At 34.1% G+C, this 13,327-nt stretch overlaps 1 protein-coding gene across 1 annotated transcript; it reads left to right on the plus strand.

Moving 5' to 3' along the window:
- Positions 1-5,857: 5,857 nt before the first annotated feature.
- LOC137716736 (peamaclein-like) lies at positions 5,858-6,790 on the plus strand. The gene is made up of 2 exons (XM_068456115.1): positions 5,858-6,014; positions 6,361-6,790. The coding sequence occupies exons 1-2, from the start codon at positions 5,933-5,935 to the stop codon at positions 6,543-6,545; spliced, it is 267 nt and encodes an 88-aa protein (XP_068312216.1). The 5' UTR covers positions 5,858-5,932; the 3' UTR covers positions 6,546-6,790.
- The last annotated feature ends 6,537 nt before the right edge of the window (positions 6,791-13,327 follow it).

The raw sequence follows: 13,327 nt of genomic DNA on the forward strand, positions 1-13,327 counted from the left end.
CCAACCTAGCCAGCTAGCTAGCCCCGGGCCGGGCCACAATTTCAAAACCAACGGCTAGTTGACGTCAGTTACCGTTGGATTTGAAATATATATATATATATATATATATTTTTTTTTTTTCGGCCAAATTTTTTTAAAAAAATTCTCATTTTTTCCTATAAATTCCTAAGCCATTCCTACACTATTTGTCACATAATTTTCACCATTCCATACTATCTCACTTCATTCTATTTCAATTATTCACATTCTATTTTCTTACCTCTTCCAATAATCTTTCCTTCAATTTTTTCAATAATTTTCAAATGGCCTCATCTGCAATGAAAAGTAGGGCTTGAACCTAAAAAGAAGATGAAGCTCTTTGCAGGGCTTATAGATGGGTCTCGGAAGATCATGTGAGGGGGAGTTCTCAAACAAGTAAAGGTGTTTGGACTCGTATGTCCAAAAAATACTATGAGTTCTACAAAGGCACCACTCCACCGAATACCTGAAACCACGAGAGTTGTTCTTCAAGATAGAATAAACATCTTCATCCAAGTTTGAATAAATGGCATCAAGCACTATTAGCAGTAGCAAGTAGAAATGAAAGCGGTGCCAATTAGTATGACGAAGTATGTTTTCACAATTTATTTTAAATATTTAATTATATTACATTTGATTTCATAAATTAATTTCCTTTCATTTATGTAATTATATTTAATTATATTACATTTGATTTCATAAATTAATTTCCTTTAATTTTTGTAATTATATGACATTTAATTTCCATTATTTTTTGTAATTATATTTTCTAGGTACGCCAAACGGAGGAATTGTATATGGAGGGCAGCTCGAAACCCTTTCAGTATCACGGTTGTTGGGAAATTTGTAAAGGGTGGGTGTTACTTGAAGATCCACCACAACATAGGGTAGGTCCTACACTAGTGTTCGAAACTGTATCCTCAGCTGTAGATGGGGATGAAGATGGATCTCCTACCATTCAAGAAATAAGGGTTGAAAATCCGTCTTCGGGTGAAGGTTCCATACCTAGGGCTATGTGTGACATCCCACATTGCCCAGGGGAGTGATCCTTATATGTATATTCCCATCCCTACCTAGCACGAGACCTTTTGGGAGCTCACTGGCTTCGGGTTCCATGGGAACTCCGAAGTTAAGCGAGTAGCGTGCGAGAGCACTCCCAGGATGGGTGACCCATCGGGAAGTTCTCGTGTGAGTTCCCAGAAACAAAACCGTGAGGGCGTGGTCGGGGCCCAAAGCGGACAATATCGTGCTACGGTGGTGGAGTGAGCCCGGGAAGTGGTCCCCCCCGGGGCGGGATGTGACACTATGGGACGAAACAAGGCCTGAAGGTTGAACGAAAAAGGTAAGGCAATGATTACGCCGCTCAACAGGAAGTGGCGATGTCATTGCGATTAATGGTGGAGCAAAATGCCATTGCCGCGGAAGAAAGGAACCGTAGGCATGAAGAACGGGCCAAACAAATACAAGAAGAGATGGTTGATAGGAATATGCAAAGGAACACTTCGGATTACACTCCAATGAGTAAGGCCTATTTTGTTAGGAAAAAGAGGGAAATTATGGCCCGACGGTAGTTGTTTACCTCTGACTATACTCCTACAATGGTAGATGATGAAGATGATATTAATTATGGACTTTAAATTTAAGTTGTTGTAGTTTTTAAATTTAAGTTGTAGTTTTTAAATATAAGTTGTAGTTTCTAAATTTAAGTTGTTGTAGTTTTTAAATTTAAATAATAAATTATGCTTGACCCTCGGTTGGAGATGGTAAAAAGTATGATCCTACACTATTCATTAAAATATTAATTTCTTGGAGAGCCAGAGGGCTAAAACGAGCCCTTTGGCCCTCCTTCGGTTGGAGATGGCCTAATTTCTTCTTTTTTGTTGTTTCCGGGGTTATATGCACTCTTATTCTAGTCGGCTTCTCAACCCTCTTTTGTTATGAAAATTCTGGTACACTTTAGGATTTCTTATATTTTAAAGTAGGTTTTTTTAGTCAAAATGTTTTCTGAGATTGACATAACTCCTCATTTTGGTCATTGAGATTTGAAATTGATAGATCCTGAGTTTGTCCATCATCAATCATTTTGATCATTCCGTGAAAAATATCTACTATATAAGGATTAAATGATAAAAATACCCTTATTTTTGTCAAATCATGTTGACCCATTGTTTATTAAATTGAGAGTATAAAATCTCCAAGAACATTTGAGAATCCCTTTACAAAAATTATCCAAAACTGCCTTAATAGATTCATTGTGTGAAATTAATCTCCTATTTAATGTTGAAGCAATAATCTCCTTTGTAAGAACTATTCTCTAGTACTTAATTTTTTTGGTAAACTTCTCTGATTCTTAATTTAAAGAGGAATCTAGAATCCCTTGCAATTTTTTTTTATATGTTTTAGACTAAATATTGGTGTCTTTTCAAGATTTAATTAAGGTGTTTTCACCAACAGATAACTCAGCATTCTCTGTTAGTTTAAATTACATGTAATTATTGTATTTTTTTTAAATAAAATATTAATTAATTATTATTAATTTTTGAACCCTATTAGTTGTTTGATGTGTTTTGTTTTTTTTTTCTTCCTGATTTAGTGGGATATTAGTTATTAACTCTATTATCTCTTTTTTCAATATGTTTTATCGATCAAAATAAAAAAATTTGTCCTACAACATTAAACATTATCTCTTTTCCAAATGGATTGTTTTTATTGTTTTTTTCCCTAATGGTTGGTGATCCAACATAAAATGTACTGTGTATTTTTTTCCAATTTTTTTGTCAAACTATTTTTCTTTGCTGTTTTTTTACTTATAGTTGTTGACATACTATGTATATTATATATTGGGTACATTTGAATTTGTAAAAATCATTGATTGGTATGTTTATTTGCGGTTTTGGTAGTTTGATTTAGCATATATTGTTGATATTGGTACATTATTTTTAATTTTGATACATCCGATTTCATATACATTATTTATTGGTACGTGTGAAGACCTGTGTTTTAAAAAATATTTTATTATTGTTGAAGGAAATACTTGGTTTTTCTTGTTTTGAACCTAAAACTTTTTGTGGTATTTTAGTTTCCTTTGCCGATATTTATAGGAAGCCAAAGGACCCTCCCCTCTCACGGCCGAAGGCTCTGCAACACGTTGGAGAGCTTTTAGATCCCGCCCTAAAACATCTATTCTCCTAGAGTTCTAAAATGATCCTCATTCATATCTTAAAAATATATTTATTTATCGTTATGGTTATCCTAACAAAGAAACAAATCATTTGTTAGCCACGTTTTACATGCTATTTACAAATCTACGTTTGATAATAAAATTTATTTGCAAATTGGTGGTAATTATCTATACCTTGCTGCCCAAGTGTTTCTTATCTTTCTGTTATTTTTTTTGTTGTCATATTATCTCTCTGTTTATTGAACCATCTCTTTCTTCTCTTGTTGCCGACGTATTTTACTTACTTTATGTTAGTTTGTTCTTTTTTTTTTTTTTTTTTTTTTTTGTGTGTTGAACAAACGATGTTGTTTACATTAAAGGTTGGAGGAGTTGGCTAAGCCTCATAATGGGCGAGCAATAATAATATGATTCAAATTCGTCTTTGGCGAGAATTGAACATAAGACCTCTCATTTATAAGTGAAGAGGACTACCACTGGACTGTATTACTAAGTGGTTGCTAGTTTGTTCTTTTAGCTTTGCTATAAATACTGTGTAACTTATTATTATTCCTGGCGCTGGTAAATTGCACGACGGTGGCAAGAGAGGCTGGAATGCCTTTATGAGTCTTTTTGGCCCCGAAGAGGATGAACTGTTGTGGTGAAGCCACCAGCTGGTCCCCTTTACAAAAAAATATCTGCTATAACATCTTTGTTTATTCATATCAATCAATCTCTTTGTCTAGCCATTTAGTACTATGGTTTAGTGGTATTCCTATTCACTTGTAAGTGAGAGGTCATACGTTCGATTCTCGCCAAATGCGAATTTGAACTACGTACATTATTGCTAGCTCATTGTAAGGCTAAGCCCACTCCCTTCCCTTTAGTGTAGATAATATCGTTTGTTCAATAAATAAAAAAAATATCACCTTGTTCGAACAAACTCCCTTCTTCCCTGCTTTATCATTTCAATTGTTTAGTTATTTTCTTAGTGTAGCGTTCCTTATGCAAACTAAATTTTGATGACATAGAGTCGTAGAAAGAGAGAGAGAGGATAAGATAAGCATAAGGGCTAAGAAACCAGAAGCGGTGAGATGGAGAGGTGCTTCCTGGCCCGTGGTATATGTAGCTTGCTGAAAATGGGGTAAAGGTTCCATATTTTCTTTTAGTCATTCCACAGCTATTTTATATCTCTCTTGTTCAATATTTGGTGATTTTCTATATGGTATCTGTATTCCAGAACTAGGTTTATATGGTTTCAGTTTATTGGATACCCCCTTAATGTTTCTTTTTGTATACAAATTGCTAGTCTGTTCTTGACATGCACTTTATTTAATGGTTTGACAAATACAATTCACTTAGAGATTTGTACTTTTCCAAACAACTATGTATTGTATATCACTTTGAAATGGTTTTCTTATATATATATATATATATATATATATATATATGTATCTGTGTGTGTTATATATATATATATATATATGTGTGTGTGTGTGTGTGTCATGTGAACTAAAGACTAAAAAAAATGTAAAAATATTGGTCAAAATGTTTGTCTCTTTATCCTATCCCTATACACACTCTATATCAACTACTTATGTTACTTTACCAAAACTTTGAGTTACTTCTCACTACTGACAGGTCCTGAATTCAATAAGATGAAAAATAAGTAATTGTTTTGTTGTCAAGTGAATCAGAAACAGGTTTTGGTCTGTCTGGTTTAATGAAATCTGATTTACCAAAACAACTTTAAAATAAATTGTGCTTTTAGTTTGTTTGATATGATACATATATACGGGTTTATATATGAGCCTTATATGTATACATACGTGTATTTATGTAAACTATTTTAGTTTTGAAATTGAATGGATATAAGTTTTACATGTACAGACATATATACACACACGTCTCTTATATTCTAACTCTTAGATTGGGTGTACGATTGAAATTATCATTATTTAGTTTAGTGCTGACTTGCACCATGTGATTACGAACGCGCGAATTGGACCAAGGTGTAAGTCAATGACGTAGAGCTTCATTTTAACTTTGAATCAAGGTGGAGGTGGTGGTGGGGTGGTTCTGGGAAACCTTCTTATTATTGTTATAACATATTGTATGATATAATTTGGATATGAATGTTGATTCTGAATGCGAACTGAATCTTAATGTATTTTTTGGATGATTAGTTGATTATGCATGTTATGTGAGGAATGAAATAGAAATTTGAGGACTACCCGTTGGAAATGGTTGGATTATTGAGAAGGGAAGTTTGGAGATTATAGTAGTGGTTAGGATCTTTTGTGTAGTTGAGCTTGACTCTTGATAGATACTAGGTCTCAGGTCAGCCTAAAATGTACATGATCTTTATCGGGTAAAATATTATTTATTACCTATCATGCACTAAATGTACATTAAGTAATAGCCTATACTAAAATTGAGTGGCTATATAAGCTTCATGCATTAACATAAGTCATTAAAACATGAGTTTACAAAAAAACCTTCCTGAGCTAAAGCCAACCTTAGCTTTGTGAGTAGCTCCGCCAGTTGCACCACCCTTTATTTTATTTTTACGTTGACGCAATAATCTTCTTTATTTTATTTCACCTACCAATCCCTCGTACTATAAATACTCCTTACTTCTCACGTCTAAAGTACCACACACTCCCAAAAAAAAAAAAAAAAAAAAACGTTTCCTTTGCTCACTGGAATACGAATCTTTCCATCTTGAATCTCGCTCTCATCTTCTTCTTGGCAAAAATGAAGCTCCTCTCTGCAACCTTTATGCTTGTTTGCCTTGTCCTCACCTTCTCTTTCTTTGAGGCATCAATGGCTGTTTCTCGTACGATCCTTACTTCTTCTTTTTTTCCACCTAATTACTCTTTTTATGTAATTAATTAACGATATTTCTCGAGTTCATAATATTGTTGTTTCATTTTTTTTCCTCTCTTAATTTGTTTCTAAAACTAAGAATATACGGTAAAATATGAGTTATTAATTAGTGACGATAGTGTGTTCGCTTTCTTACTATCTAATTCGGGTATTCTTTTGTCAAATAGAGTATTTAGAATATAGTTTTGTCAAAGTAAATTATGTGATAATATATATATATATATATATATATATATATATATATATATATATATATATGATGTTCTAATTAACCTATTTGCATGCGAATTTTGCAGCTTTTTGTGACTCCAAGTGTGGGGTGAGATGTTCAAAAGCTGGATATAAGGACAGGTGCTTGAGGTACTGTGGAATCTGTTGTGAGAAATGTCGATGCGTTCCATCGCTGACTTATGGGAACAAGGACGAGTGCCCTTGCTACAGGGACCTCAAAAACTCCAAGGGCGAGAGCAAGTGCCCTTAATTGATTCCTTTTTCCTTTGAGGTGGTTTTGGTATGCATTTGTGCCTGGGACGTATCCTAATAAAATATTAACGAAAGTTGATATTGTGTCAATGCCAAATTCGATTTCATGTTAAGCAAATTATTGTTATTATTAGTATTATATTTATGCATAGAGTTAGTTATTTCATGTTAAGCAAGTGAGTAAAGTGGAGATTCGTATGTTAAGGTTGTATTTCATTCTTTTTCAAGAATAATGATATTTCAGTAATAATTTAGCAAGAGTGAAGAACCCTCCGCCATTGTAAGCAAGCATTAATATTTAATACCGTTCCTGCTAATTTTAAGATTAATTCGGTTAAGGTCATTCATTCATGCATTCAAGTCCCGTGTTCGAGTTTCTCTCTCTAGTAATATGAACTTTTTAGACATAACGGTGAACTCATATATAAAATTGATGAGAAACTCATAATTCACACACATATGTATATGAAGCCATGGAGGGGGAACAACTTATATGAATGGATTTACTACTACGAGGGGTTTCGATTCTATAATACAATGTATAGAAGAACTTACATATGATATTGCATTATTGTATCGGATCACAAACAATGACGGGAAACCTTCCATATATATTCATATAAAGGAGGGACATGCTGGTGGATCTGGTGAAGGATGTACAAGAGATTATACAATTGGTTGGAAAATTCAAAGAAAAGACTTTGTGGGACAGGTTGACAGATATGCAGGGCAAAGACGTAACAATTTCACATGCATATATTGTACGTCTCATCTCTTCAGAGGCCATTTTGTCATGCATCCCCATCTCCAACTCTTATGAGACCCGAATAAGGATCCTTTTCGGATCCTCTTTGTGAGGATCCCAGAGATCCGCATATTGTATATCGTACGGTTAGAAATTATTTTAAATTTTATTATTTAAAATTAAATACAAACAATACCTGATAAAAACTGACCGCACGATGTACGATAAACGGACACGATTCACGGATTTCCAGAATTCTCACAAAGAGGACCCGGAGAGGATCCAGAATCATGAAACCCAGTTAACTCTCCGATTGATCCTTTGCCACGTCATATATATTTGCAAGACCCAGCTTGTTACTGACTTGTTCTCATCAAAACAAATTCTGATCTCACCAAGTAATGCCATGGCTTGAATGGTCGGACCATCCAACTACTTAGAATTGTGTATCACACATTCAATGAAATATTCCTAGTAAATTACAGTAGGTGTAGCTTCAGCACTACATATCATTCAGTGTTAGATGTGTTTTAACCATTAGATTTGATTTTCAAACTGTTAAAGATCTTTTATTTTCAATCTCAATTATCTATTTTCTGTATCAATTAATGTTATGTAGTGTTGAGGAGATTTCCGTCTCCTTTGTAAACAAGTGAACCGGTGTCGAACCTAATTTTTTATCTGAAGTAGTTTCCAACACTCGATTTTGTTTTCTACACTCTCTTTCTATTTTCCGGTAAAGAGGAATGTGGAAATGACTTGCAGTCTACTCATTAGGTTCCAGTTGTTGCTTTGCAGCTAGCATATACAGATGCCCCACTGTGAACAGCCTTCAACTTACAGATCACATAGGCAGATATAACTAGCTACTCTGGTTGCCTTCTTCAGAAGAAAAACAGAAACTCCCCTTGCCCCCTCAAGGACAGTATCCAGCTGTGGCTGGCACTTTTAGACGAAAAACCAATGCCTGTGCTGGTAGGGTTTTCCCTTCCAAGGACAAAATTTTGTCTCTCACAATAATTTCCGCAAAAAGCAAGCCTTTGGTAGAACAATTAGATCCCTCAAGTTGATGCAACTCATATGATTTGTGTCATGGACGTACCATTTACCGTTTACAGCATGATTATAACGATTTTGTTTTTATTTTTTTACAATCATTGAGGGAATAAATCTAAGTGGAGGAAAATAACAAATAAAGAAAATTGGTGAAAAGGAAAGATGGAGAAATAAAGGAAGCTTGAAATAAAATTTGAAACTGATGACAAGTTTTTAGTTTTCATTTTATGTACATACATTTTTTCCACGTCTCACCCACCATCATTCCTTCATGCTTAAAATGGTGTATTGTGTTTGATGAACTTTATTAGACTCTCAAATTCAAGTGTATTTGATATATAAAACCTTTAAGGAGTCAACGAAAATCACCTATATTAAATAAAGACTTTTATGACTTCCAAAAAGTCTAAAATTTCTATGTTTTTGTGAGTCTACAAAAATCCATGTAGTTAAAATTTTAAAGGATTTTCAAGAGTCATGGATTTTGAGTGCTTTTATGGCAAGCTTTTTGTCATAACAAATCCTACCTATCCCATAAGATTTTAATGGATTTCATTTTTCTCTATTTTCTGAGGATATAGTACACCACCCAACATAATGCGATGACTACCATTATCAACACTTCCACCACCATGTCATCATTACTTCCTCATCCATCCCCGCCGCCATTATTGTACCATCATTGCCATGACCATCATCACCACCCCTTCTATGACCACCACTTTACCATCACCATAATTGCCACCTTTACCACCATCATCACTACTCCATCACCACTGCCCCCATCGCTACTCCACCACCCAAACATTACCCTGCCACCACAATCACCACCTTTGCTATTATTGCTGCCACAAAAAATACCAACTCTACTACCACCATTTTAATAATGAAAACTGAAAAATAATAATGCTTATTAATAAATTGGTCATTAAAAAAAATCTATGACAATACACAAAAGATTAAAATATTATAGCATTGTAGAATTTTGCAAAAGTTTATCATTTAACTCATTTATTTTCCACAAAAGAATATCAATAAAATATAAAAATTTATAGAGTTTATAATAGTCAGTAAAAGTCTATTACATCTCAAAATCTACTAAATTAGTAAAAGTCTGTCTCTTTAAAAATTCTACAAAATTCTCTATAAACTACACCCCTTTAATCTCTCATTTTTTTTCTACTTATATCCCATATACGAAGTAGTTTCCGAAATTCTTCCCTTTGCACATTTTTATTTATTTTTTAAATTTAAATTAAAAAAAAATCAAAGCAGAACTAACAGACATAGACAAACAGAGTGTGCAGGTAAATATGTGCCTTTTCCTTCCATAAATAATTTATAACAAAAAGACGAATCGAAATGTTGGTCAAACGTTCATAAACTTAAAATAATTTGCTCTCATATTTGCTATAGTTTGGTGAACAAATGGCTTAGTGCCGTTGATTTACAGCTGATACTATGCGTTGACTTTACTTCACTACGCAAGACTTGGACTTGAATCCAAGCACTGACCCTGAAAATCAACGGAGTTGCCGTTGAACCGAACCGAAAGGACAAGTCATATACAAATTAGCTGAAACTCCGAAGAGTATCTTTATATGTACCTCCAAGTAAAACACACATATATTCTATCACCTATTTGTCTATCCATTTTCCTATACTGATATTCTAATGCACAGAGGAATTGCAGATTTCATCCTCCTCCGAACGTTCGGCTTCAATGCCCCGGTGTCTGTATTGCTTTTGAGCTGTCCGTAATCGGATTCTCCAGTGAGTCAAAGAAACTCTTAACTACATTGGTACGAAAGTTACTATCTAAGCGGTTGAAGTTTTTGCTCAGGAACAATGGCACTGGCACCATCAGGCTCATAAGAAACGATCTCTTGCAATCTATATTTCCTAACCAGCTACGTCCCTATTGCTAATAATCCAACAACCGAGGTAACTATAGCTCCAACTACCACCGCCAAAGAGTGTTGCTCGCACCATGACCTGCAATTCTCCAACGCAGTCCAATTTTACCAACGAAAAAAATCATTCGAGTATAACTTTGTAGCAAAATTGGAAAGCTAAACTGGTTAAAGAAACATGAAATGAAAGGAAAGAGAAAATCCACTAGCAATGACAACGTCCATGAAGTTACCATCATGAATACATGAATGAAGAATTCAAATCAAATTTCCAAAACCAGATACTCCATTCCAGTGAAAAGAACGCCGGGTGAAGTAGCATACCGCTTCTTTCGAGGCTCAGCCTTCACTTTGACCAACTGATAACTTCCAAATTTCTGAGGAAGCTGCATATGATGTTCCTTTAAGCGCAGCATCATGCCCTGCAAATTTGAGTAAGGAATGTGTCAACACTCTAGTCAGAAAATGGAAAAAGCTCCAGCTCTAAGTACATGTTATCCAGCAACCCAGCAACAGAAGACCTATTACGATCGCTTTCGCAGCAGAAAAGCAAGTTGCAGGATCAGCAGGGAAGATTGTCCATCTAACAACGAAATCATTTCCCATATGGGCGTAGTTCATGAAGCGAACCTGAGAAGAGTTAGTGTTGTGGTTAGTAAAGTAACCGAAGATATACAAGCAAAGTAATATGAAGATATACCAGCAGACAGTAATTAATATGAAGGTACTAGCACACAATAAGAGCAGGTATTAAAGATTACCAAAGGGTGGCAATCGGTTGGGCTAGAGTAATGTTACCAAGAACAATGATTCCGAGCTCAATTATTTTTAGGGAGTTTTAACGAAAAGCCCACGATACTGTTTATTTTAACGAAAAACTATATTTTTACACTAAAATGTCAATCCTGGTACTATTCACTTTACCCTTTATTTTGTTTTTATCATTAAAATTCAAAGTTTTCAAACCCTTTTCATTAGTTTTCCTTTATTTTTAATTGGCGACATGACAAAGATGAAACGTACAAATAATTAAGAAATCCACAGAACTAAGAAAGACTACCTTTTATTTTTACATATTATGATACATTGAAAATTCGCCACACGTGAGGAAACATGTTGAAAATGAATCCCACATTGATGAGAGGAGAGACTTTGTATGTGTTTATAAGTAGTTTGGCTACTTCTCATAATTGGTTTTATGGTAGAATCTCAACTTTTTTAAGAGAGAGGGTGGAGTAATTTTATCTTTGATTATTCATAGGTCTATGAACTTTGTAAGTTTAAAAAAAAAAAAAAATTTGGTAATTTTTATGATTTTTTTTAAGGTTTTTATCACAAATGGTCCATAAAATTGACTCTCACCATCAAAATGGTCCCTTAAATTAAAAATCAATCAATGTATTCCTTGAAAATAGGTGTCGCAAATTAATGTGGTCATTCCGTCACAATTATGTTAAAATTTCCGTTAAGTGTTGATGTGACACATAAATTGGCCTACAAGATTTACAGTTTTTATTTTATTATTTTATTATTTTATTTATTTTTTATTTTTATCACAAATGGTCTCTGAAATTGACACACACCATCAAGATGGTTCATAAATTTGAAAATCGATGAATGTAGTCCTTGAAAATAGTTGTTACAAATCAATATGATCATTCTGTCACAATTTTGTAAATTTTTTTATTGTGTGCTGATGTGGGTTTAATAATTAATCTAAAAAGTTGTCTAAATACCTTTTTGCACAACGAAATTTATTTTTCTTATAGTAAGACCTACTCCGAAAAGAAATCATTTCCATAAATTCTCAAAGGCACAAGGCTTAACCAAGGCCTAGGATGGAATTTGAAAATAGTTTTCAACCCATAATAGATGCACCTTGGTTATAACCTCATTATCTCAAAGGAGACATTGCCGTTCTTTGAGTCACTAGATCACCAAGGAAGTGCCTAACAAGCTCTCTAAGATTAAGTTTGTGAGGATGTTGATCGCTTAAATGTTAATGGTGATGTCCCAAAAATCATTGTTAATCAGCCAAGCCGTCACCAAAGGTGATCTCGATCCAGATTCAATTTGGTGAAAGGTGTCAAAGTCTGAAAAGGTGTGTGTATTGAGATTTTTTTTTTTTTTTTTTTTTTTTTTTGAGAATAGAAAAGGAAGGAGGTAGTGGAATGTGGACTGGGATCGGAGGTGATTGCAAAACTGGATTTTTGGGTTGACAACTTTTTATTAACTATTAAATTATTAAACCTATTTGTAATTTTTTTTAAATTTAATTAGACTTATGTGACTTATTTATGCGTCACATCAGCACGTAATAACATTTTTGACAGAGTTATGACGGAACGACTACATTGATTTGGGACACTTATTTGCAGGACTACATTGATCGATTTTCAATTTCAGGGACCATTTTGATGTTTTGGATCAATTTCATGGACCAATTTGATGTTACGGGTCAATTTTAAGGACCATTTGTGAGAAGAAAAAAAGACTTATGAGACCTATTTATGTGTCACATCAGCACTTAACGGAAATTTTAACAGAATTGTGATGAAATGACCACATTGATTTGCGACACCTATATTCAGGGACTACATTGATTGATTTTCAATTTCAATGACCATTTGTGATAAAAAAAAATTTAAAATTTTTTAGAGTTTGGATTAATTCCGTCAGTTGAATTGATTTTTTTTTTTTTAAATCAAAAGGGGGGGGGGGGGGGGGGAGGGGGGCGGCTCCTATCTGCCAGACTTCAAGTAGGGCGAAAGCCTTTGCAATCGTTGAAGGGGCATTTGCCCTTGTAACTATCTTGAACCCAATTGCCTCCCATTTTGTGAGCTGTTGGAGGAGTTTTTATTTATTATTTATTATTTATTCATTTATAATTTTATGTGAAGGGCAACTCAACCCAATTACAGAGATGCTCTAAAAGGCTAAAGTTATAGATCTTTGTTTTATTTCAACTTTGGACTTGGAGTTAGAATCTACGGTGTTCTAATTCTAAATCTATCTAGAATGTTCTAGTAATCTACAAAAGTGCTTGGCTTATAGGTTAGGTACCTT

This window comes from Pyrus communis, chromosome 15 (assembly GCF_963583255.1).
Source record: "Pyrus communis chromosome 15, drPyrComm1.1, whole genome shotgun sequence".
Classification (NCBI taxonomy): domain Eukaryota; kingdom Viridiplantae; phylum Streptophyta; class Magnoliopsida; order Rosales; family Rosaceae; genus Pyrus; species Pyrus communis.